Source organism: Solea senegalensis, linkage group LG7 (genome assembly GCF_019176455.1).
Source record: "Solea senegalensis isolate Sse05_10M linkage group LG7, IFAPA_SoseM_1, whole genome shotgun sequence".
NCBI lineage: Eukaryota > Metazoa > Chordata > Actinopteri > Pleuronectiformes > Soleidae > Solea > Solea senegalensis.
In genome coordinates, this window is record NC_058027.1 from 2,278,438 (window position 1) to 2,304,528 (window position 26,091).

The following is a 26,091-nucleotide window of genomic DNA, read 5'->3' on the forward strand; positions in this document are numbered from 1 at the left end:
ATGTAAGGGAGAGCAATGTTGGATATTTGATGACAAAATGCATGAAGCAGTGTGAGAAGGTCATGCTTTGCTGGATGTTCCTGTTCAGGAGAGGATTGTTTTTAAAGCTCTGCTTGGAGAAATCTTCTTTTAGGTGAGCTTGGCATGTGTTTCAGTAGTTACATTCATATTGGCTAAGATTGGTTTTGTTCCAGCCATTGCAGGTTTAAGGCTGTTTGCCATTTGGCAGGATGAAGTGCTGCATCATCACTGAGAAACTAGATCATCAGCATCAACACGAGAGGGGTGCAGAGAGCAGTGAGATAAAGCTATACATCATCCAACCATCACAAAAATGAAAATTGCAGAATGTAAATGGATTGTTCACAATCTATCTATTTTTTTGTTTATTTCTTTTAATCCATAACTGCAACGATGTTGCTACACCAGTGGGAGGCAGCAGTGCTTTAAGTCGCCAGTAGTCCAGGCGTATGTGTCTGCAATACCAGAGTCCACAGTAGGGGGACGCTGTGGTGGATGGATGGTGCAATTGGATGGGAAGTTCAGAGGTCATCCTGTGTATCGCGTCAGCAGCAGCGGACTGTCACTATCATACCGGTCTCACTCCACCTTCTACCGGCTGTGTGGGCATTTACACCCCGGTATTCTACCTTATCTGATAAAAATGGCCAAAAAGCGAAGGGACAGACGAGAGGGCGACGGTGTATCCTCGACACAGGCGGAGATGAAGGCGAATGATAGTGACTCTCATGCCCGGAAAGGTAGGTTCAAGCTGTGGTGGCTAACTGTTAGCTCTCTGACGGTTTTTCTGAAGGCTGAATAAAGCCAAGGACAGCGAAGCTAACACCGTATTAACGCTCGTTCTGCTTTGTAGGCTGTGTTTATTACGAAGAAAGTCGAATTACCAGACAATATGGAGGCTGTTATCACGGTACAGTCACTGTAGATTGGCTCGATTACACCAAAGCCAATCAAAAACACATCGCTGTCGATTGTAACACACTAGAAACGGATGTAGTATGCTTTCGGGGGGGTTTTAGATCTGCTGAAATTACACTGACTACTAAAAGGACAGATAAATGTCTAATTTTTGACTAGGTTTTGATCTTTTAAGCTTTACCAAGACGTTCCAGGGTAACACTGATTCTGCTTTGAAGTAAAAATGGAGATGCAACACAAAATTGTGAATAAAAGACCTGCACTTATCATGTTTAGATACTTATTGCAAAATGCAGTGATAGTATTAAACATCTGAAATTTATGCCCAAGCCTTTTTTGATTTTGTTTAATCATGTGCCTGCTTCTTATGATATTCCATATTCCTATTCTGCCAAAAAGTTCAAATTGCCGACAAGAATGGGCAGGTAATCATGAGCAAGTTATGACTTATTCTTAGTCGACCACCCTGTTGGTCATTGAAGTGATTTTCATATCAAGAAAAATTAACTACACACTAAGAAGAATAGGGGGACATTGTAACAAGGCTTCTGACAGATTATTAGGACAGATAGATTTAATGGTTAAAGGATGTGAGTGACTGCAGAGACATTGTAGTCTATTTTTAAGTTTTTGAGGACAATGGAATAAGAAGACTTTGATTTTTTTTGAAGGGCTATCAAAACGAAGAGAGGCAGCATTGCGACTGTCGGTGTACAGCCTGCCGGAAATCATTAGAAGAACAGAACTGGGATAAAGAACTGCAAACTGTTGAACTGCAGATTGAGAGCTTTGAAAGCTTGCAGCATTACACCTCTTAGTGTACATCCTTCCGGAAATATTATTTGAAGAAGAAGTAAGACCAAGAATGAGAAAGGGGGAAGGAGGAAAAATGACAATCCAGGAAAACACTGCAATGCTACATTGTGGATTATAAGAGCATAAATACCATGTTGGTGCCAGAGGGCAGATAAAAATGGACGGAATGGAAAAACTACTAGTGACAAAAAAGGTATGCAGTTGACCATCCCGGAATGCACATGTCCAATCTTGAAGCAAATTGGCTTCAGAAGCAGAAGAACAGTGAAAAATAAAAAAAAGGCTAAGGATGCAAAAAGTGGAGTCACACAACACGACGTTCGACAACTGAAAAATAGTGTTGATGCCATTTGTATTCTTTAGTCTTTATAAAGAATGTATGCCTCCCTAAATGTGTGCATCTTTTACTTGGCACTGTAAAATTTGTAAATTCTAAATTCTATTTTCTTTTACCATCATAATAACTCTAGAAGCTACATTGTCTGATTTTGATAAGCCTTTATTCTCCTTCCCTACAGAGACGAAACATAATGCAGGCGGCTCAGCGCGAATGTCTCTCCTGATCCTGGTGACTATCTTCATCTGCTCTGCCTCAGTCATGTACCTAGTCTACAGGAACTTCCCAGAGCTTCCAAAGTAAGTCACTTTTTGTTCATTCATTATTATATTTCTTTAAAAGTGGGGGAGGAGTTTTCACCTGTTAAGGAAAATATTTTTGTTTCACAAAATGAGCGGTAAGAAATAATGATGGACCAATAACAGTAAATAATGTTATAACATGTTTTATGTACAGCTAAGATTTTGAAGGTTTATTTTCTCATAGAAAAGTCACTTTTGAAAAGCGAGTCAAAGTAAATCATTGAATGAAATCCTGAAGTTAAAAGGTCACCAAACAAAGAAGCAATCACCAGTTTCTTTACATTTGTGAAACGTTATTCTCTCACCTTCAATGTGAATGAACAGCCAAACTCTCTGCTCAGTATAGTTCACAGAAACCAGCAGCTGTTTTCCTGTGATGTAAACAAACTGGTTGTGTAAAATATGTTTGACTTCAAATTCATTTTTTTTCCCAGTGATGAAATGGAGAAAATCAAGATCCCAAAAAACATGGATGATGCCAAAGCTTTGGGAACTGTGTTGTCCAAATACAAAGACACCTACTACACCCAAGTGTTGGTGGCCTACTTTGCAACATATATTTTGTATCCTTGTTTGAAAGGTTTGCATTGATAATTTAGTAGAAATGTGTTATTTGATCTTGGGATACCAACGATCAACCTTTCTGTTATTGAAGACAAACTAAGGGGCCGTTCACATGTAGCGTCTTTTGTGCGCACGTACACACAAATGACAATTATGTAGTCGTGGCGCGCTTGTTTTTCTGTGTGTAGCCACGTCACAACGAGATGAAAAATATTCTGGTTTTAAATGTACCCAGCACTTTCAGCGTGTCTTGGGATATTTGGTCCAAACAAGAAGTTAAACTGGTCTTTGTTGACTCTGAAATAAACTGGATCAGGTGAAGGTCTGTTTTTAAGCTCAAGTCTCGGATAGCAAACCTGTGTTTTGAGGAAAGCGGCACTGGATTTGACATTTTGTGTGTGAATGTGTTAAATGGTTTAGTGAAGCTGCAGCTAGTTCAGTCATCTCAGCAGCTCCCAGATTTTGGTTGCTTATTTACGACGGATATGCCAGGGAAGTTAGGTTTTCATCCCATCCCAATCTTAGCCGTTTGCTATTGCTTTTTTATTCATCCATTGAGATATTTTATGCTTTCTAAAGTTGTTTACCTTGACACGTTGTTCAGCCTCCAGACATTTGCAATCCCTGGATCTATCTTCCTCAGCATCCTGTCTGGCTATCTTTATCCTTTTCCCTTGGCTCTTTTCTTAGTTTGCTTGGTGAGTACAATCAGCATGAAATGTGTGAAATGAAAACAAATGTGTAATGTACCAATGTTCAGTATTCCCACAAGACACACATAGATGTGTATTGATTTAAATATTTGTGTGTTGGCAGTGTTCTGGCCTGGGTGCGTCCTTTTGCTACATGCTGTCATATCTGGTGGGCAGACCCATGGTCCATAAATATCTCACAGAGCGAGCACAGAAATGGTCTCAGCAGGTAAGAGCTGCACAGGAAATCTACTATAACCTGAAGCCATTTTGGTGTGTTTTGCATATGTTTGCATATACAACTACCTCTAATGTAATCCAATGTAACAGTGCTGCTCTAAATCCCTCCACCTGGTACAGTTTTTATCGACACTAGGTCATTCAGCTTAGACTAAAGTTGGTTTTACTCCAGAGAAGGTGCTGATATTGTAAACTGTTAAGCAACTGTTGCTGAAAACTTGAATAACAAAAGTGATGTTTCTTATCTTTACGTAACAACCTCCTCCTTGTTTTCTTGTTCTTGGTCTATTAAAATGCTATAGTTACCAAATACCAACATAATGTAGTCACATTTCTTATTTTATGCCACCAACAACACACTGTAATCCCAAACTATTTGCCTTATGATCAGGTATGACTATAAAAACACATATAGCAACTCTATAGACGGTGGTAGTAACATTTGCTAACGTTTAAAGAAACTGACGGTTCTAAATGCCACAGATGGGATGTACTGGGTTGCCGTTGATTTTCGTATTTTTTCCGGCAGGTTGACAAACACAGAGATCATTTAATCAACTACATCATCTTCCTGAGGATAACTCCCTTTCTTCCAAACTGGTTCATCAACATCGCCTCGCCTGTCATCAATGTGCCTTTGGGAGTTTTCTTCATTGGTACCTTTTTTGGTAAGACTGTCAGTTTCCGCTGTCTCCGTGTTTTGTTGTTGTTGTTGTTGTTGTTGTTGTCAGTGACTCACCTGTGTTCACCTGGGTCAATTCACAGGAGTCGCGCCCCCGTCCTTCGTCGCGATCAATGCAGGTACAACACTGTACAAACTGACCACAGCTGGGGAGGCCGTGTCCTGGAACTCTCTGGCTGTGCTCGGCGTTCTCGCCGTGCTCTCCATCTTGCCTGTCTGCTTCCAGAAGAAGCTGCAGCAGAAATTAGAGTAGATCACTGTAAAGTAACACCTCAGAACCTCATCTGCTGGCTGATCCAAACACCCTCGCTCCCCTCCCTTGGCTCAGGAACATGCAGCTGTCACTCAGTTTTGCTGCTGGGTCTGGTCTGGTCTGGTGCTGGTGCTGGTGCTGGTGGGAGAATCTCTGCCGTCTGGCACAGGCACTCGTTGATGCCAGAATGCATGCAGTGGTGGCTCGTTCTAAATGAGTGTAAAATGGCCGCTGCTTGCACAAGTTTTTTTTTTATTCTGTTTGTGTGGATTCTGTTGTTAATCTTGGCACATCGTGTAAATACGAGTAAAACTTTTTTTTTTCAATTAAATACTTGTTTGTTAGGCAGTTATAGGTGCTACTAGTAGGGTGATGTGTTCAGGCAACTGCAAACATCTCTGTCTCCTAGTAGTAGCATATCAATTACCTCATCCTATTTGTAGCACCTTTTAATTAAGTTTTAATTTATTTTGATTCAATCGATTTCAACCTAATGAAGTGCACCGCCACAGCAATAATTGTCACACAACTGTTGAAAGTACTTTTTTTTCTACCTGGAGCTTGCCTTGGCAAACGTATGCAGCATGAGGAAAGGATGGAAGTGCAATGACTCATCTTAGCAAGTGCTGCTTCTGTTGATATGTTAGGTTGTTACCCCGTGTTCTTCCTCGAAAAGTACCTGGATCCACTGCCTCAATTGGCTCTTTTTAGTTCTACCCACTTCCCTCTGTACTTGCCATTGTTACTGTAGTTTGTAAACAACAAGGAAGTTTGTGTAAAATGTTTTCACATGTTTAGCCCAGTGTCAAACTGGTATTTGCAATTAATCAGTGAGCGTGGATTAAGTCAAAAGAAGATAATTAAGTGTAATAAAATCCACACAAATGTTCAATTTATCTACATCGACAATAATAATGTCCAACTTTTTAGGCATGTATGTTGAGATTGTGTTTATTTGTCTGTGTCCCATGACATCGTTTTGCTATGCCAGTGTAGAACTGCAGAGAATGTCCTTAATACAACTGCCAAAAGACTGAGCGATGTCCCAGTCTTGCCTTGCTTTTTACTGCTTCCATTCTTCACCAGGAGTTATTATTATTTTTATTATTATGATGTCTGATTTAAGTTGTTTTTGGAGGTTTTGTTTTGAATGACTTATTCTGTTGTGTTGTTTTGAAAGATTCATTTTATGTGTCATGGTTTTCTTTCACCAAGGTAACTTATTATTATTGTCGTGTGAAATATTTCTGCACAGAGACACTAAAGCATCGGATTTCGAAGATGGATGGTTGGATGGGGGGGTGCATTTTGAGATTTGCTGTTGTGTGTGTGTGTGTGTATGTACTGCTGTAACATTCATTTCAAAACAATGTAGACAATGTTTTGTAAAAACATCTGTTCAACCGTGGGAGAGTACAAAGTCTTAAAAACACTAACTCGCAATCAGAAACTGCTGGGTTCTTTTGTGCATGAGGGACGTGAAGTTCTTTGTGTCTGCACCTTCAAAAAGGTGCTCGAGTCAGCAACGAGATTTCTATAACCTTTTTTTAATCAAAACCAGATTCTCACTAATGTTAAACCGTAACAAATGAATATTCTAGCTTTTAATTTAATTTCCTTCATTGTTTTCATAAAATATTTGAACCTGAATCTAAACTTAAAAATCAGATTTTTCATCGTTAGTTTTTGTCCTATCAAAGATAATGTGATGTGTAACCCTCTGTTTAACATTTCAAAAGGCAGTATTGTTTTGTATGGGGCAATGATGTATTGCAGTATGAAGTGTTTACAGATTGCACATTTATGTCCTATCTTTTTTTATATATATATTTATTGAATCATTAAAACTCTTTACAAAATATGACTGCCTTTGTTTGTGCTGCAAACTGTTCACAAAATAGTAACTACTAAATTGTGTTTTATGAGCGATTTCTTTTTATTTTCGTGAACAAATCATGTTGGAGAATCACACAAGAGAAATCAGGGTTTGGCACCACCGCGTGGTGAGGCGGTGCTATTACAATACACTGGCTTTTATAGCTTTTATGACATTCACTCAGTATAGAAAGAAAATCAGTCGTGGACATTTTTATTTAGGTTAATTAATAAAATAAGATACAGTTTAATTACTTTTCATTATTCGTTAGTTAGTCTTTTTGTCCTTCAACCTGATTGTTATGTTTGTGTGTGATGGGTAGATGATCACCCAGTTATTTTTCCATTAATATTTTTTTAAGAATCGACCCACTGATGACGTTACAAAAATATCACGTTCACACGCACACACACACGAAATCTAAATTAATCTTGTTCTGTCATTAGACACGAATTTGTTGAATGCAGACAGAGATATATCTATGAATTTGGATTACTTGTAGCATTGTGTGACATTTATTATTAATGTTGTATTGTTTATTCTTAATAAATGTAATAATAAAATACATAATAATAAATGATAATGACCATTAGAAGAAAACACTTTATGATCTGTAATGGAAGACATTTTCATTAGTGAAACAGAGTAAATAAATATATATCTGAAGTCATAGAAATAATCCGTGTCAGGCTCATGTAACACAACAGATTTATGCCAGATGATTACAGCTGTGTTGTTGCTGCTGGACCACAATGCATTTCGACTGCAAAGGTCTGCTTTATGGTTGTGTAAAGTAGGAAAAAAATTATAACCGGAAGTTTTGAATTATTTTCAAAATAATTCGAATTTTACAGACTCGTATTATAACATTGCACATTGACTGGTACTTTGGTGATAAACGAGTGTGTTGAGTAGACGCTTGTGTGCAATATTTGACATGTTTGGTTTCCAGAAAACTAATTCAACATCAACTAGTCTTGATGTTATTGCAATTATTTTGCAAATGCTTTAACTCTAAATCCAACAACACAGCAATCTACTAAGTAAGTACTTCAAATGCACTTGTAGATTGGCAGTGAGATATGGGGGGATATTTACCAATGGTAGTGTTTTGCATGTTCTTTTCTGCACCAACAATGGTCGCTTTTTTTAATTGAAGATGGACATAAAACACCATTAAACAGTGTTTCATTTAACAAACTGTAGATCAAACTACAAATATACAATATCTTACAAAAGGAAAATACAAAACAATAATCAACCAATATTCAACAGAGCAAACATTAAGATAATAAACAACATAAAATGGGGGAAACAAAGGAAAACAAAAACCATCAAAGTTGTGCAGGAATATCAAAGATCGACAAAACTAGGAATTACAATATTGTTTTTCTTTCTGTTTTTTTCTTGCAAACTAAATTAACTTATAAAGCAGTCAAAAGGAATCACAGTTTCTTTATAGGGTGGTATTCACCCAACATTATAGTTATTTTAATCGTACATCAGGCAGGTTGATTTAGATTATCCTCATAATAAAGAATGTGTTTTGTTTTTTTGTTGTTTTTTTTTAAATATAACTGCAAATGCACCACATAAGCTTTTTATTAGAACAAATACTGACCGTTCCGTTTTGCTGACATATTCTCTCAGCATTCACAGAAACAATGAGAATAGTATCTGTTACGCAAATACATCTCGAATTACAAACATGCTGCTTAGCTCTGCAGTGAGGGGTGTTTTATTGTGAAGAGGCCTCATCGGAAGTAGCCTGGTCGTTATCGTTAGCGTTTAGCATGCTGGTTAGCCTGGTATCGGCTGTGATTTTCAGGCTCCGCATTCAGTGTCGTAGCTGTGTAGCGTCCGTGATGGCAGGGAGAAACCGCCTCTCCCGGTCACTTTAATATGCTCCCTGTTGTGGGGAGAAGGGTGTTACCGGACCAGTCTCAACATGACCACCGGCTTCAGCTCCGGTTCCTGCCGGTTCGCAGATTATTTTGTCATCTGCGGACTCGACACCGACAGCGGGCTGGAACCCGACGAACTGTCCGGTAAGAACATTAGCCGTGGTTGAGGCAAATGTCGGGCTGATGCTGAAGCAGTTAATTAGAAGCGTTTTATTTAACATTTGGTCAGCGTCAGTATCCATGTTTTACTGCACATATAATATGTCCCTGTCGTTAATTAAACGTGTAACACACAGTGTAGGTTATTGAGATTATAACATAACATCAGGCCTAGCTCATCATCTCTCCGCCTGTTTGTTTGTAGCGCAGGGAGATGATGGGATTACTGGCCTGTTCTGTCTCTTCAGTGCGCTATCATCAGTTTTCATGTGATAGGTTGTTGATTTACACCACTGCTGATTGTTTCTCTGTTTAGGATCACACTGTTTTGATTTCAGCTGTGTTAATAATGATGTCTAATTGTCACGATATGGTAATAATGTGGTAACAAGTGCTATCACAGTAACCGCGGTATATTTATTGCAACATCGATATATAATGTGTTTTTTTACATATATGTATATATATATATATAAGTGTGTGTGTGTGTGTGTATGTATGTATATGTATGCATACATACATATATACCGTGATTTTGTAATGGTATCCTTAATGCAATTGTGAGCACAATACATACTGTGATATTGTGATAGTGTCCATGATATGATATTTATCGCAGTGTCCATGCTACACAGGGCGGAACTATTTTGATTAAATGTCTAATTGCGATTATTTTGACGGAAATTGCGATTCCGAAATGAGAGGAAATGGTAATTTCGATGTTGTTATTCTTATTTGCATTTGAATACCATATTTTTAAATGGTTACTGTGTGATATTTGTACAGCTCTGTGAGAATCAAAGATGTCACAATGTTTATTGCAATGCCATGAATGTATCCATACTATGATGTTTGTGGTGATATTGTGTCAGTAATATATCATTTGCTGTAGTCTCTATGTAGAGAGCTGGTAACAGTGTTTGTCATTGACAGGACTCAATTCAAGCTCTCCATCGCACTAACTAACCTTCTGAATCCTTTGGTGTCCACTACAGAAAATGGCTGTGGTTCTTTGGCCATATGTTCATGGGTACATTCACATTTGGGTGACAATGATGGGGCACACACGGGACAATGGGCTCTGTCGTTCTCACTTCCTACCCTCTGGCTAAAAAGAAAGACCTGTCCTTTCATTTTTTTTGTCCACGACGCAATAAAATAAAATCGACATTACCGTTAAATCCCTATTTATTAATCCAGGTGCTCTGGTGCTGCTTGATTTGTTATGACACCTGGAAGGTGACGTCACTGTGGCTGTCACCGAGTTGTATTACGGATTAACCTGCCAGTTCCCTCAGGCTAAAACCAACAATTACTTCCCCCACCATCATCAACCCCTGACTGCATCCACAGGAAATCCACACTACGTGTTAACTGTCTTTAAGTAGCCTCTATACACTAGAAGGCCTCCCTCCACGAGCAATAAAGTCAATAGATTTAACATCTTAAAACAGAATACACTTCTTCCTGCTGCAGCCCTTTCTGTCATGAATTTTGTGCATGAGCATGTGTCGAGAGAGAGGATGTACACATTTGCATGAGAAACCGTGTCCTGAGAGACTCTGAACAATCCTGAGCTTGAACTGTGCTACATTACTGCATAGCAACAGTGCTGGGGTTTTTTTTCACTCATACCACATGTCATGTGATAAAGGTAAAGCCTGATTTTTCAGTCTGTAAATACCAATTGTTTTAGCTTTCTTTGAGAGAAAACCACATAAATTAGTAAAGTACAGGTGCTAATCAAAAATTGTATTAACTGCAGGAAAAAGTGAGTAATCAGTTGAAACACGAAGTCTAAGCTCTCACAAGCTAGATTGTGAGGTTGCATCAGTTTGTGTTTTATCCCCGGAGCTCATACGTTTTACCATATTGCAGCACCATTGTTGGAAATGTTGTAGTTCTACGTGCTTATTTTTACTTATTTGTTAGCACTGATTTCCATGTGATTCGTGTGCCATAACGGTTTCTTAACGTATTTATTCCCCTGAGTTTGTCAAACCGTGGCATTTTTTTATTTATCCATGTTTTTACTTTTGTTTGCCAAAAACCAAAACATCTAATATAATTATATTTTTTCAGAGTGTGTTGTGGAGATGGATAAAATGATTTTTTATGTGACAGAAGGTTAGTTTTTGCGAATAGTCAAAATTCTTTTTTTAAATATACTTTAGAAGTCAGTGCTGAGAGCCCACAAAAAAACCCATAATACTCTTTGAGTTGGTGTCTCACGTGGGAGTCATGACAAATCCAAGATCTCAGGAAGTGGGAGCTGTGTTTGTCGAATAATAATGTTTAGACTTGTGATGGTGAATGTTTTGTATCACTGATACTGTAAAGTCAGGGTTTTCCACACCTACAGCGTTAATAACAAAATATCCCAGGGGGAAACCCTGTAAATACATAATACTCATTTTTATCTTTAACATTTTAAACATGACATTAACATTTAAATGTCATTTCGACATTAGACAGATAGGAAAGTGCTCTCTTGGGTCACTAAAGAACAGACTCCTGCTGATGACCATGTATAAATCTGCTAATGTGAAGTAGCTTTAAGCTTGTCGCACGTAACCACATTAGGGTGTATAAGCTCTTGCTGACCAGGTCACTGCGACGCCACTGTTCTGGCCCTGTGAGAACAGAAAATATACTTTTTATTCTACAGAACAGCTGATGCTCACAGACAGCACAGTGATTAATGCGATCCACTTCCTGACCGTATGTGTGTGTGTGTGTGTGTGTGTGATTAATTGTGACTCAGCAGGTAGCGAAAGTCTGCCGTGTTAGTGCTGTGGTTGAATGAAAGTTGAGAAATGACAACATATAAACTGCTTTTAGTTTTCAAAGTCTCAACCCATGCACTTCCTTTTCTCACTTCCTTTAATTCATGTCCCTGTAATTTTAAGTCTTATTCTGTTTAGAACGACACATTCACGTACTTAACCCGGCCGAGATTCTGTCCACACCGATGTGGTTAAATGTGTAAAAGCGAGACTTTTCCTTTTTGTCCGCGTCCTTTCATTTTCTTCTCGTCCACAGTCAACATGTTTATCTCTCGTGGAAGTGTGGCTTTTTTCTTTTGAAAGCGCTGGAGTGACTTCACATGAAAATGTCAGCCTTGCATGAGTGGGGACTGAAAAAAAAAAAGGACTAGCTAGCGTATAATTATCCCAATTTCAGGCACAGTTACCATTGTGTAGCAACGATGTTAAAAAGTAAACAGCAGCAAATTCCTGTTTTGTAGTTGGTTAGACGTCTGTCTTGTCTTGTCTCACTCGGCAGCAGAGACCAACTTTTTCAGTTTTGTTTTTAACAAACATCCAAAAGACAAATGTTGGTTGAGAAAGGCTGGATTGATTCACTTCCTCTCACCTTTACATCCATTCCCAGTAGCTATATGACAATATAACCACTGAGAACATGGCCATATAGCAACTGTAAATGAATCTAATCTAATGTACTTTTTAAACACTCTGTGAAAAGACTTCCCTAAGATCTTCCAGGCAAGATGAAGATGTAACTCACTGAAGCGTTACAAAGAAATACTGAGGCTCTGTGGTCAAACGTCACCCATGTCATTCTACTTACTGCAAACTGCTGCTGTTTACTGCAGATGTTAGGGGCTTGCCCTTATCGACCGTTTCAGTTTTGAGTTGCAGAGAGGAAACAGCGTGGAAATTCCATTGTTACAGATAACATATGAAAATGTCAGCTACTTTTAAGTAGCATACGACTTTATGTTTGCGGTTTGGTATCGTAGTTCAATCAACATACTGTGTATATTTCAAAACACCTTTTTTTTTTAATGCACACTTTAATGCCAATGTTGAGTAAATGGGTGATTCATTTCAGTTTGGATGACACAGAACTGTAATTATTTGAAAAATGTTGACAGTTTCAGTGGTAAATTAGGTACAAATTAGGCAAAGATGTTTAAGATTGTTCTGTTTTAGCAATTATATAAAAGAACTGCCAATGGGGGGGGAAGTAAACTAGAAAGTAAACTAGGGTTCACTTTTTTTAGACTGATTATTGTGATGAAACTCTTAATGATAATCATTTAAGCCATTTGTTCTTGGCTTAATCAGACTATATCCCTGCCTCTTTGCTTTTGACATTTGAAGATGAGACCTCGACCTTTGGGGAATTAAAATGAATGCATCATTAGAGAAAATCAAATATATGAATCAATAATAATAATATTATTTTCCGTTGGTTGCAGCACTGCATGTTTACTGTATTCTGACCTTAAAAGGGATTGGCTGAGGAATCCTTAGCCGCAGCCATATTGAATGCACTTAATAAGTGACATCCTGTATCATTTATATCTGAATTACACTTTTGGTTTGTATAAAAATCAAACAGTGACTGAGTGAGGAATTGTGAACAGATGAATTTGGTCATTATACTTCCAGTGTTTTAAGATTTTGAATTAATTAAAATAACAATAGATAAAGGCTCCCCATTAAGCTTTCCCTAGTGATTTAATAGACCTAATGCAGTGGCGATCCATGTACAGTGAAGCACAAAGAAGTGTCCAAAACTTCCTTAAGCGCAGCGAGGACCTGATTAGCATATGTATGACCCTGCAGCCTCTCAGGCAACACTGGAAGCACAGGGGAGCTGAGGGACATAAGTACACTCATACACAGCTTCCACCTATTCAAATGCTAAACATCCTTTTGAATTTTCTAGGCAGCCTCTCTCCCCCCAATCCCACTCAGCAAACAAATCAGGATCAATGGCTCAACATGTGACCTGGCTTTCAATGCATAATGCACTTTTTCATATTCTCACTTGAAGTGTTTATTTATGGGCCTGTAATGGGTCCCCTGTCGATGTTTTTTAAGAAATCCATGTGCATGCATGAGGGAAGTGTCGGATGCAGTTTGAAGGTTCGGATCTTTGAGGGTTCAGTGGACCTCGATCTGTACTTTAAACCTCATAAAATTTGCTCCAGATACTGTCACATGACCCCCTTCACAGAAGACAACAAATGTCCCCTACTGTCAGTGTAGAACAGGTCCAGGGATGTTGGTTTACTTGGACCAGCAGGACTCTTAGGCAACAATCTCATGTGTTTTGTTTACTTTCTATTCCACTGTGATGTTCAGGAACAGCTCAAGTCCTCTTATTGGCCAACAAGGCTACAAGTTACAAGTTACATCGCTACCTGTTGCCTTGGCGAGCTTTTGACACTTAGCATTTAAGAGAAGGTCTTTTGTGTTTTCTTAATTGATAGAAGAAGGAAAAATGTCAATTTTTAAATCTACCTTTTGTGTGGCCTATGCCCAACATGAAAATACACAGTTTGAGCTCTTATGTTGCTTGGGTGATAATGACTGAGTCATTGGTTCAACGTTAACAATTTAGTTTGAATATGTATAAAACAAAGTCAAAGATACAAGATTGGATGATGATCCCATATTCAGGTAGAAACATCCAATCAAAAGGCTTAAAATGTTGCACTACTTAAAAGCCACTGGTGGTGAAATTAATGTCAATGTAATGTGCAGCTTAAATGAGTCCACTTTTGTATTCCGGAGCATTTAGAGTGATTTCAAATGTCCATCCTGCTGTGTTAATGTACAATTTTAAACATTTTGAATTGACCTCTGTTTTTATCTGCCTTCTTCTCCATGGCAACAGCAGCTGAGCCTCATGGATTTTCCACAATATAGGCAGAATTACAATTTTATAATAATATATGGTAATTACATTGATGATTGAGTTTGCTCAGGAGGAAGCAGAGTTTTATTTTCCCCTGTAATAAATGTAATGTAGACATTTTGGAGAAAACATCTGTTTCTCTTTCTCATCAGCACACGGTTTAAATACCTTAGACTTTCTCTTGAAAGGTGGTGTGGGTTAACATTCTTTCCTGTCGTGGCGGAGTAATTAAACGTGCACATTCATGTCTAAAACACTGGGCTTTTTGTGTGGTTGAAGGTTCTTTGCAGTTCAACCCTGCGGCTGTTAGCACACTGTTTTGTGGGCAGAATTTTTTGCGCACTCATGTTTTGTGCATCTGGTATTTTCCACCAGGTCATTTCCAAATATCTGTCCATACTTTTCATTTAACAGCATCAAAAAATGTTAATTGACTACTTTGAAATTTAAATGTTTGGTCTCGGCCGATCTGCGTCACAAAGCTGGTCGATCTTTTCAACAGGAAAAATTAATAATAACAATTAAGACTGCATTATATTTAGACAAACAAGTTACTCAACCCTCTAGTTAAGTACAGTTCTAGTTTTAGGCGGAACCAAATAGCAGTAGAAATAAAAATAAAAATGTTCTTCTTTATGAACCATGTGTAATGTACAGTATCTTCATCAGGTAACTAAATGAATCTGTGTTTTTGTAATTGATTGGACTTTTTTTGGGAATATTTACTTTGTGACACCAGTCTGATTCTCCTTACTGTTTTTGAGCAAAAGAAAGAAAGAAATCTACTATAACAGCTTTAGTTTACTTGCCGTCAGTCATAAAAACGTTTGCTTCACAGTGTTTACAGGCGAGCTGCCTCCTGCATTCTTTTTATTTGTATTTCTAAACGATTGCGACGTCCTCAGGGCAATTAAAGACTGCTGCCTTATCACCATAATATTCAGAAGCAACCAGAGAAACAAGATGCTGGAATTTTGGCAGCTCGTCTGCAAACATTTTCACGATTGACAGCATGTAAACTAAAGTTATAGTAGATTATTAAATATGATTATTGTCTGGTAATGTATTTTTTGAAAAAAAGGACACAGTTTTCTTAAATTCAATACTTTGTTTTGCTCAAACACAGTAAGGAGAATCAGACTGGTGTCATTTCATGAGACAAAGTGAGTAAATATTCCCCAAAAAGTCCAGTCAATGACAAAAACACCGTCTCATTCAACTGTTTGATTTGTTGTTTTAGCTCTAAAAGGTAGTGGCAGTCTCGAGCCTTATCAAAAAGGCAAAAAAAGTGAGAAATATTGACTGTGTCATTTAGAAAAGCACACATGAAGTAGTGTCTGCCGGGAGAAAAAGCTGCAAAGGCTGTGAGTTTAAGCTGAAAGTGAGCGATGGCGCCCTGTCAGCACCACATCCTCTTGGTGAAGTGCTGAAGCGGTTTTCGAAGTGTTAGAGGGATCTTCACCACATTCTGCTGCAGGCTGTCAAGTCGAGTCGTGTATGAATTTAGTTTTCCAATCACAGTGGTACATCCTGTTATGTGTGAGCCTGGTGGGAAATGCTGTGTGTGTGTGTGTTAGAGCACAGGAGGTCTGCTCAGCAGTGAGTGGTTCCTGGCATACGGCACGACGGATGGACAGCATGACGCCAAAGCTCGGTGACGCTGTACTCCCACTCCACGTGGTCCACGCTTTCACGGCATCACAGCCACGTTTGATGTGAAATATGTTAGATAAATAAAATGCTAATACTGCAGACCAGGGTTTACCAACCTTTTTAAGACCGACAGCTATCTGAAGAGTAGGGAATAATATGGAGGATTACCATATGATTAATTAAATGTACTGTATTTGCATTTTACCATTTATATTTAAAATATTATGCATTCAATTGCATATATATTCATTTCATTGCTTACTCCTAACCATTATCACAGTTTTTTATTACAATATCGAGGTTATTTTACGGAGTGATCTTATGATAACATGGATGTGAAAACAAAACAACATATAATAATGCAGTTGTCTTTGTAAATAAAGCATCCAACTTTGTCCTTTGAAATTTACATTTGGCCTTTAAAAAAGAACCCCCCCCTCTCTCTCTCACACACACACTAGGGGTGCGTCAAAACATTGATTTGGCAATATGTCGCCGTCCTTCCTCCTGCAATATGGAAATTGATGTGCCAAGGCAGGCATCGATATAATTGATAAATGAAGGCGCTCTAAAGTAAACAGATTCTAGGAGTTTCGCTCGCCTGGCGTCGCTACTTGATCGTTCCTTGCGGCGGCGCTGCTCAAATGCATGAAGCAAATTTGGGTGAAAGTTACCTGGCAGACAGAAAAACAACAATTGGATCAAGTTATAAGTATAGTTTACGGCGGGATAATGGCAGAGAAAGCTACGTTAAGAGATGCCCCGTAGACTTTATGCACTTTGTTCATCCTGGCATTTCGTTTCCTTCAGTTAGACAGATATTGTGATTGTCACTAAGTGATTATCACAGAATTGTGATATTATTGGTATTGTCTATGTATTGCGTATGGTATTGTGAGGTATCCTGTGATTCCCGCCCCCTAACACACACGCACCCACACACACACACACACGCTCTCTTTCTCAATCAGGTGAAATGTCTGCCATCCATCCAGAAAGTTTTTAGCATCTAAAGCGGGAACACTGACTGCTTCCTTCAGATGTGCGTGACAGTGTGTCACACGTCTTGCACAAGGCACTGTGGCGTGACTCTCCGCTGATGGGGTGCGGCCTGCGAACAAGCACAGAGGCATTGACGGTCAGCGCGTTACCGTGAGGTGCGAGCCTTTGTTCTGATTTGCGATCAAGCTCAGTGAGAGATCACAGTAATCATCCGGCATTAACCGAGCCAAAGCCGAGTCGAGCTCATGCCTTACGGCACTTCAGTTCACATACAGATGTACAGTTTGGCATTGCTATATTTAGAATGGAGCTGCAGGCACCTTTAAGGCTGCCTGTGGTTGGTGACCACCGCTGTAGAGTTTGTCGGGGCTCATGCCAGCATGTTTCTGCCCCAGATCGGGGATGTTACCTGATAAATGGCACTAATTACCCGGCGAGGGTAAACCAAACACCTGTGTAGTCTTGGCCGTAGGGGCTTTTGCACAGCAGTTGATTAAATCACTTAACCCTTACGATGTTTCCTTCATGTAAGTCAGGCCAGTGTGACAGTGAGCCAGCATGCAAACTGAAAATTAGGAAGCTAAATGGAACTCGGCAGTCGTTCATTTATGTACTCTGATTTTCATACTGTGACCTGTCAAAATGGCTGCTGTGCTTGAGCCTGCTGGAAAAGCTACAGTGACTATGTTTACATGAACAGCAATATTTGAGGTTAGTTGTCAGATTATTGGTGTTCATGTAAACATACTCACCATAAGCATTATTGTACAAAACTAAAAGTTAAGCTTTAAATCTGTGACAGTTGAAGTTGACAAGTTTTCCACCGTTAGAAATAAAAACCAAAATATCCTTCTGTTTTACAATATCCCAATATCCTTTTTGTACTTGTATTCATTTAATTATTGCCTTAAAAGCCCCAAGTTGTACAATATTTAACCAGTTTATTTATTTAACCATTTCCTCTTTTGATTTTAATCATCTACTTGTATGATTTTCGTTGTAGGTGAGAAAACATTCACATCCCATAGATAACGCTGAGCAATCGATGATTGATAAGTTGGCGTCAGTTCTGAATATGCTTGGGGTTTTTTAGAGACTTAACCACAGCAGTCTTTGTTAATATAGTGTAGTGTTATCTTTGTGGAATTATATTTTATTTCATCTTTGGAAAACATGATCGTGCTCTCCTCGGTTTACATGTCAGAGAGGAAACTTTTTGTTCTCTCCATGTTTCCTGTAATGCTGCACTCGCGTGCCGTGTAAACTGCTTTTAGTCGTAATGCATTGCTTGAAAAGGCACGGCATCACTTTGCTTTTAACACGCTCCACTGTCGGATGCTTTCGAATTCCTGCGCTATAACTGTAATACATTATTTCAGACTTTGTTTAAATAACATCATCGAGTTCTTTGTCTGTTTTCACTTTGTTTTGGAATTTGACCGGCACGTACATGCTCATGACAGTGGATAGAAGGTATGCAGCGATAAACCTCCAGCATTTTTCACGATCTTTGAAGAAAGTCGAGTAGCAATTATGTGCCATTAAATATGGTGATTATTAATCAGTGAATTATTCTGAATCCATTCCAACTAATCATAACAGCATCACAGGATTATGTCGTCTGATTTGGCATTTGTGACCTAGTTTTCCTCCCTGTGAAGAGTTTGTACTTGAAAGTAACCCAACAGATTAAATCACTTAATCCCTTCCTCCCACGTTAGGGTTCACTTCACTTTACCCACTGTGAAAATGTTTGTTTTTCCACTCTGCACTAGAGTAAAGATGAAAAAAAAAGAATCCAAGAAGGAACATGCACCTTTCTATGAAACAAATGTGAAATAATGAATTCACATCTCACATTAGCCCAGGAGCAGCTTCAGTTTGAAACCGACATGCACATGGGCGTTTTACTGCCAGCAGACTGTTTTAATGGTGCTTTTCAAATGTCATCTTTTAAAAGGACAGCAAAAGGCGTGTGTATGAAGAATCTTTTTTTTTTTTTTGTTATGTAAAATCTTAGATAATCTAAACTCAACTCCAGAGATGGAGAAGCCATTCATTATAGACAAACTCATCAGTCTGCCACACCGAGGTGTTTTTTTTTCACCATGGAATTGTCTATACAGACACAGTCACAACAGCGGGTTGTGATTCGGCTCACGATCGCCGGCTTTCGGTAGACCTGTCGCTCTGTTAAATATTGAGATTTGCGAAAAGTATTTTTTTACTAATCTACAGTTAGGCATTATTTGTTTTGATTCCTGCGTCCGACGTCGCGCTCATGACCTTTCCAGTGACGACACTCTGTGGTTTGCAGTCTGTCTGCGTCACATTTCCGTATCAGCTCAGCTCAGCTCACTTGGAACCTCGTCAGGTACCCAAAAAAGCACCAGGTACCAGGTATCCCTGAAACGAGTTGGGTCGAGCCAAGTAGTGCTGGAATGGATAAGTGTCATGAGTTTGTTTCTGAAAGAAAAATTTATACAATAGAAGAAACTAATGATGCAAAACACTGTATTCTTATGTCGTAACCCCAACAGCTGACTGGAGTTTGTCAGTGTGTGTGCAACAGAGCTGTCGGGATGCATACGTTGAGAAGTGATGCGCCACCCATCCAGAACCAGGCTTTTAATTACATTTTTGTTTTATTTGTTGTGTAGCTTTATGCCAGTATATAGAGGCTACTAAATTCAGAGATGGGGCCAGAGGAAAATTGGCACAGGCAGAAGAAGGTAACCCTCCCACCTCACACACTCCTCCCCCTCTTAACCTGAACTCGGCTTTAATCCTTCAGCCTTTAAACCTGGCACAATTTGTTTTCCCTCCCCCCCCTCCTATGTTACTTTTTAAATGTTGAGTTTTCATTTTCTGCACACTGCACAGGTGCGGGGACTTGCCTTTTTCTGTTTTGCGCGCTGTGATTTTTTATTTCTCCGCCTGGTTTCTCTTGTCCCCCTCCTCCCTCACATCTTTCGGCAGTAGCTGCTGAACGAGCTGTTGTTTGACAATCACTGCTTCTGTTTCTCTCTCACACACAAACACACACATCCAGTGCTGCCTGTGCTGGCATTGCTTGGTCAATGTTTACTCTCCCCCTTCACTCTGAATGACCTTTCAGTACTGCCTTCCTTGGTGTGTGCATCACTTCTGCTTTACTCTGGGTTCAAATCAACTCAGTTTGTCTTTTATTATGATTGATTATTTTGTGTATTTCTTTGTATTGCCATTAAAGCTGTCAGGAAGCATAAAGACTGCAGAGATTGTTAAGATTTTTGTTTGTTAGCTGTTTTGGAAGATGATTAGGTGTTCGCCTCCATGAATATTTATGTGTTTAATTATAAAGTGGGATGCAGATGACAGCTTTATATGTTGCAATACAATCTTCTCCTCAAGACAAATATTCTGACTTGCTGAGCCTGCTTCTGATCAAACTATTCTTTTTTCTTTTTTTTTACATCTGGAAATGTGCGCTAAGTGTTTCCGTGTGGCTCTCTGTCTCTCCGCCTCTCTGTCTCTGTTTGACTTTCAGGTGAGAATTTTGAGCAGAGTCCATTACGACGAACCTTTAAATCCAAAGTTCTAGCACATTATCCCGACAATGTCGAGTGGAATCCATTTGACCAGGATGCAGTGGGCATGGTATGATATCTTTACACTTTTAACATCTTTTAGGCACAGTGTGGTTGGGTAGTGGGGAAGAAAGCAGTAAAGCGTTAACTTGAATGTTTTTCTGTATATAATGTGCATGTAAATCAGATATACAGTCAAATGTTAATATAAAAGTATATGACTGTTTGAATACAAAACTAAAACACACACAAAAATTGTTAGTTTAGATTATACTAATGGAATTTTGTGTCATTATTTACTTTAAATAGAGTCAGTTTACAGGTTTACACATTTACAGACAGATAATCAGTAATAATGATAATACATCAGATTTTTCACTCAAAAATGCTTTAGCAAGCCACGGAATACTGATAACAATAATAATAATCTGAAGGATAGAAATAGGTTAATAACTAATTATTTGTTTTTTATTTTGAATTAAAATTGTGCAAAAGAGCCCCAGGCCAATATGACAGTCATAATGTCCTCATTTAAGATGTCCAACTGTGTCTCTTTTAAATTTGAATTTGAATTTGAATACATTTTTATTCTGATTATAAAAAGCATTAAAAATCTAAAAAAAACAGAATAATTAAAAACATAAATAAATAGGAAACATTTTGCACATCACAGAAAAATATATAAACTAAACTAAAACAGAAAAAAGAACTCCATTGTTCTGTGTCCATGTGAACTTATCAAGCACCTTCTTTACATTACCGCTTCAAACCTAATATTAAACAATCTACTCTACAACAATGAACTGTATTGTAATGACATTTTTTTGTGCGTCCAGCTCTGCATGCCAAAGGGCCTGTCGTTCAGGACGCAGGTCGATTCTCGAGAGCCACAGTTCCACTCATTCATCATCACCAGAGAGGACGGCTCTCGCACCTACGGCTTCGCCCTCACCTTCTTCGAGGAGGTGACCAGCAAGCAGATCTGCAGTGCCATGCAGACTCTTTACCACATGCACAACGCAGAGCAGTACGACATCTTGCACACTCCCACCTCACCGCAGGGACCCAAGGAGCAGCGACACCTTCAGTCCCAGCCTCGTCCCGTGCTCCACGCTGCGCCCGCCATCTCCCGCCTGCAGCGCTTCAATTCGTACGACATCAGCCGTGACACGCTGTATGTGTCAAAGTGCATCTGCCTGATAACGCCCATGGCTTTCCCTCAGGCCAGCAGGAAGGTGTTGCAGCAGCTCCATCAGGCCGTCTCGTCCCCCCAGCCCCCACCTCTCCCACTGGAGAGCTACATCTACAACATCCTCTACGAAGTCCCGCTGCCGCCTTCCGGACGTTCCCTCAAGTTTTCAGGCGTCTACGGGCCTATAGTTTGCCAGAGGCCGAGCACATCTGAGCTGCCACTCTTTGACTTTGGCATTAGAGAAATGTTTAATCTGCTGGGCGTAGAGAACGTTCTGCAGCTGTTCACCTGCGCACTGTTGGAGATGCAGATCCTGCTCTACTCGCAACGTAAGTAGCCCGTCTGCTACACTCACTCAGTGTTTTCATTTAACATTTAGCATCCGCTCCCATTAGGCTGCATTGATTCCAAAAATCCATTCATGTTTCTCACATTACAACCATTTTAAAAATGAATGATAAAACCGGTAAGAGCGAGGCTCACATCAAAACTGGAAAGCAGAAAGGTAAAGATCACATGTTGCTTTTAACAGCTGTTTTTAAGTAATTATGAGGTCATTTGATCCTTGTGGCCGTCTCCAGAGATGTATCACTGTCAGTACATGAGATCAGAGGTGATCAGGGGTCAAGCTGGTGTCGCTTTAAGTGCACTTGTGTTATATATATATATATATATATATATATATATCATTATAGAAACATTGTCGTCTTCAGTGACAAAAATCACCCCTAAAAAATGGAGTTGCATCTTGTGTCATTGCTTCACTGCCCATCCATTCCCATCAACTTCAGAAATGGCTCAAAAATGTCTGGATGTTTGAACAAAAACTACAACCTGAGGCCATGACTTTGTTTGATGTGCAGTGGCACAATTATAATCCAGGAGATTATATAACCTGCCATGCTTTACCATTAGAGTGATGTAGTAGCCATTATTATCCTACCGCTAGAGCGCTTTCATATGAGTGTTGCTATGTAGGTTTGTCTGGTGGGTACTTATTGAGATGTGGGTCTAAGCAGTAAAATATAAATATAATATAAATTGGTGCTTTAAGAATGAGAGCCTGATCCTTGTTAGAACGGATTCGGGAATGTTGCAGGTTTTGTGGTTGTGGGTCTTAAATGGTGGTTCTGTGTCATACTGTATGGGGGTTATTTCCTATCTTAATTCCAGAGCATATTATATTGATTTGAGAGCATTATTTATTTAGTTCACGTTCAGATTTTGTGGTATTGTCTCTCGGAACGATGCACTCACACTCAAATTTGCTCTGCTCATGGACAAACAGTGTGCTCACACTCGGTTATATTGCTGCTCGCTTAGATTTCCTTTCGCTCGAGCTCTTCTTCTCGTGCTCAGGAAACTTGTGCTCGTGGATCTCTGCTCTCGGACGAGCAGCGCAAACTTGAGTGCGAGAGCAGAGTTTTGAGAGACAATATCACAAAATCTGATCATGAAATAAATAAATAATGCTCTCAAATCAATATAATATGCTCTTTTTATTAAGATAGAAAATAACCCCCATAATAGGGTGAAAGAGGTTATGGTTTGCGAAAGAGAGATTCACACAAGATAATTACATAGTCTAGAGGAGACATTATTCATTAGAAGCAAGTGTTCAGTAAATATTCAGTCCTTACTCTCCTTTTTGTGTGACTGTGTGTGCGAGGGCATAAAAAATAATTTAAGGGTCTGCTGCGGTGATTGGATCAATTACAACAGCAAATGGTTTACAAAACGCCAGGGGCTGAGGGGGGGAGCAGCTCTCAAGGGGGAAAGCGGTGGTGTTGCTGGGCAACCCAGGGACAGCGAGGATGGCAGTGATGCAGGATGATTATTATTGGTTGGAAGTGACATCATGCCTTTCGCCTCCCCCATGAGGCTCATCACTGCAGAACGTGTGAAGGATGCTGTGTGGAGTGAAGTCCTGGCAAACCTCCACTGAGAAGAAACGAGGGGATTGTTAGGAAAAGCCACTCAAACGCACTGTGGAGAGGGAAGTTCTGCAAATAAGGAGCCGACTGTGTGCTGTGTGCTTACATTAAACTGGTTTATTAATGTATTTTTTAAACAGAAGGAAACAGACCAGGACAAAATCTAATTTGCAAAGCCACCAAAAAGATTTTGAAATGCTGCCTTCCTTCCTTCACAAACAGGAAGCCCATAATGTGTCACTCATGTGTCAACCACAGTGACATGTGACAATTAAGCCTGTATTTGTTGCTATTATTTCACGGCCGCTTTTCTGTCTTTATGATTTCTGTCATATGACTGAATAGAGTAGAAGGAGAGGGGGTGTTTAGAATCAATCTGGATGTTACACACATGCAGACTTTAGCTGAAATGAAGTTTAAAATGTTAGTAAAGTGTGAATTGCTGCCTGTAACTAAATCAAGCTCTACTATCAGCCTCACATAAACACGCTATACCCTTTTATCTTAGTCATTAACCTTTTACAAATTCTTAAGCACATCATTTTCTTTAGGGTCTAAAATCAGTTAACTCATTTATAAAGTTTAGTCAAGAGCTGGAACACTTCTGCAAACTCTTTTGATCAACTACTGATGATTTTCATTTACTTTATTTCAGATGAACGTTCTCTGGTTTCAGCTTCTCCACTCCATGTGCTGCTGCTCTTTCATACGAGCAGACGTACACCACACATAAACATTTTATGTGATGAAATACGAGTTTTGCCCCCTGAAAATTAAGAAAAGTGAAGAACATGGGCAATTATCACTGAGAATTGATGACATAATTATCAGATTGATCAATAATTAAAGTCATTTTGTCAACGTTTCCATTCTAAATTGCTCAAAACCAGGATGTGGCCTCCATTAATGCAAAGTAAGGAACTAAGGTGGCTTAGACATCAGCTTATCACATGTTTTCAAGTGAGAATAGTGCTGAGATGTAAGGTCTATGGTAGTTTCACTTCTTTGCATTTTGTGTATTTTTAGCCTCCTCTCCTGTGTATGGTTGCACTCTACTTCTAAACTTAATGCATCGCTTAAAGTCGATGCAGCAACCAGTTTGCAGCGTTGGACAGTTTTTATGTACATGGCATGAGACAGTTTGCGTGTGTGTGTATGTCTATATAAAAGCAGCAGACTTTAGTTGAAGTAGTTTCTTGTTTTGTTGACCTAGTTTAAGAACAGACGAGTGATGTTAGTATTCTCTGGGAGAGGAAGTCTGCTGAGAGCCAGCGGGTGAGTGGGGCGGGGCCCTGGGCTGGGGTGAGAGTCTCTTCTCATGGAGCAGCACATGACCAAATGAAGGAATGGTATTTATTTTGGCACCATAACAGGAGGAGCAGAGCCACTGCAGCTGAGTGTACACGAGGTGTCGGTAGGATTAAGCAGGAATGCAGATGAGGAGGACTGGACACATATTTGCGTGTACACCAGTTGACTTAAGTGTGAATATGAAGTGAACGCGCCGCGAAGGAGTGTTGCTGCGTGAAGTCATGGAGAAGGAATCTCATGGTGGCCACTGGAGCAACTGAGCTGACTCTAACTGTGTTTCTCCTCAAAGGTCAGATGTCACAGAGAGGACGTCCTTCACACATGAGATGTTTGAGCCTCAGGCTACATCATTTTTTTCATTTAAAAGGCCTCAATTCTGCTCCAGATTCACCTGCTGTCCACACAACTCACTTTTTGAATTTCATACTTGAATGCCTACATATATCATGTAACCACTCAGGTTCATTGGGCATGCATGTTGTGGTGTTAACAGGAAGTTGTTTGCATAGTTTCAGAGTTTTCACATTTGAATGGAGCCTGCAGCTGCATATTATAATTCTCTGTTTTTAAACCAAAATGAAGTCGTATTGATATAATCGTACTAGTTTGGAAGTTATGATGCAAATACCCACATCCACTTCCTGATTAGCTCCTATTGGCCACAGCTAGACGAGCAGCTGAGAATGCCTGCTGTCAGTCTAATGACAGAAGTCCATGCGCTTACTTTCCATCGTGTTTGTTTTCTAAGCAAACAACTGTGAATATGACAGAGAGCTCACTGTACCTGAATATTCACAGGATAAATAATTTTAGGTTTACAGTGTGGATGCAGACACAGAAACGCTCGTCGATCATTTTTATCTTGATGTTCTGTTTGCAGATGAAACCATCGTCGTATGGGTGTAGCCATAAAGTGACCAAACTGTTCTCACACGTTGAGGCAGAGAAGACGACTCTGAAAAATGTGGAATTTTATTAACGTCACAATGTCCT

At 39.4% G+C, this 26,091-nt stretch overlaps 2 protein-coding genes across 6 annotated transcripts in view; both read left to right on the forward strand.

Annotated features, from left to right (window-relative positions):
- Window positions 1–541: 541 nt before the first annotated feature.
- Window positions 542–6,686, forward strand: tmem41b (transmembrane protein 41B). Its single transcript, XM_044029459.1, has 7 exons — window positions 542–761; window positions 2,274–2,391; window positions 2,829–2,957; window positions 3,563–3,656; window positions 3,775–3,879; window positions 4,420–4,558; window positions 4,656–6,686. Exons 1-7 carry the CDS (start codon window positions 665–667, stop codon window positions 4,823–4,825), a joined length of 852 nt encoding a protein of 283 aa, XP_043885394.1. The 5' UTR covers window positions 542–664; the 3' UTR covers window positions 4,826–6,686.
- Window positions 6,687–8,515: 1,829 nt separating this feature from the next.
- dennd5a (DENN/MADD domain containing 5A) overlaps window positions 8,516–26,091 on the forward strand; it is a 32,992-nt gene continuing 15,416 nt past the window's right edge. For 2 of the 5 annotated variants that reach the window (XM_044029924.1, XM_044029928.1), the window contains exons 1-4: window positions 8,516–8,749; window positions 19,753–19,824; window positions 20,622–20,731; window positions 21,498–22,182. In XM_044029924.1, coding sequence (XP_043885859.1) covers window positions 8,650–8,749; window positions 19,753–19,824; window positions 20,622–20,731; window positions 21,498–22,182 — 967 coding nt within the window. In that variant the 5' untranslated portion in view covers window positions 8,516–8,649. The remainder of the gene's footprint in view (window positions 8,750–19,752; window positions 19,825–20,621; window positions 20,732–21,497; window positions 22,183–26,091) is intronic. The other 3 variants (XM_044029925.1, XM_044029927.1, XM_044029926.1) reach the window with 2 other exon arrangements.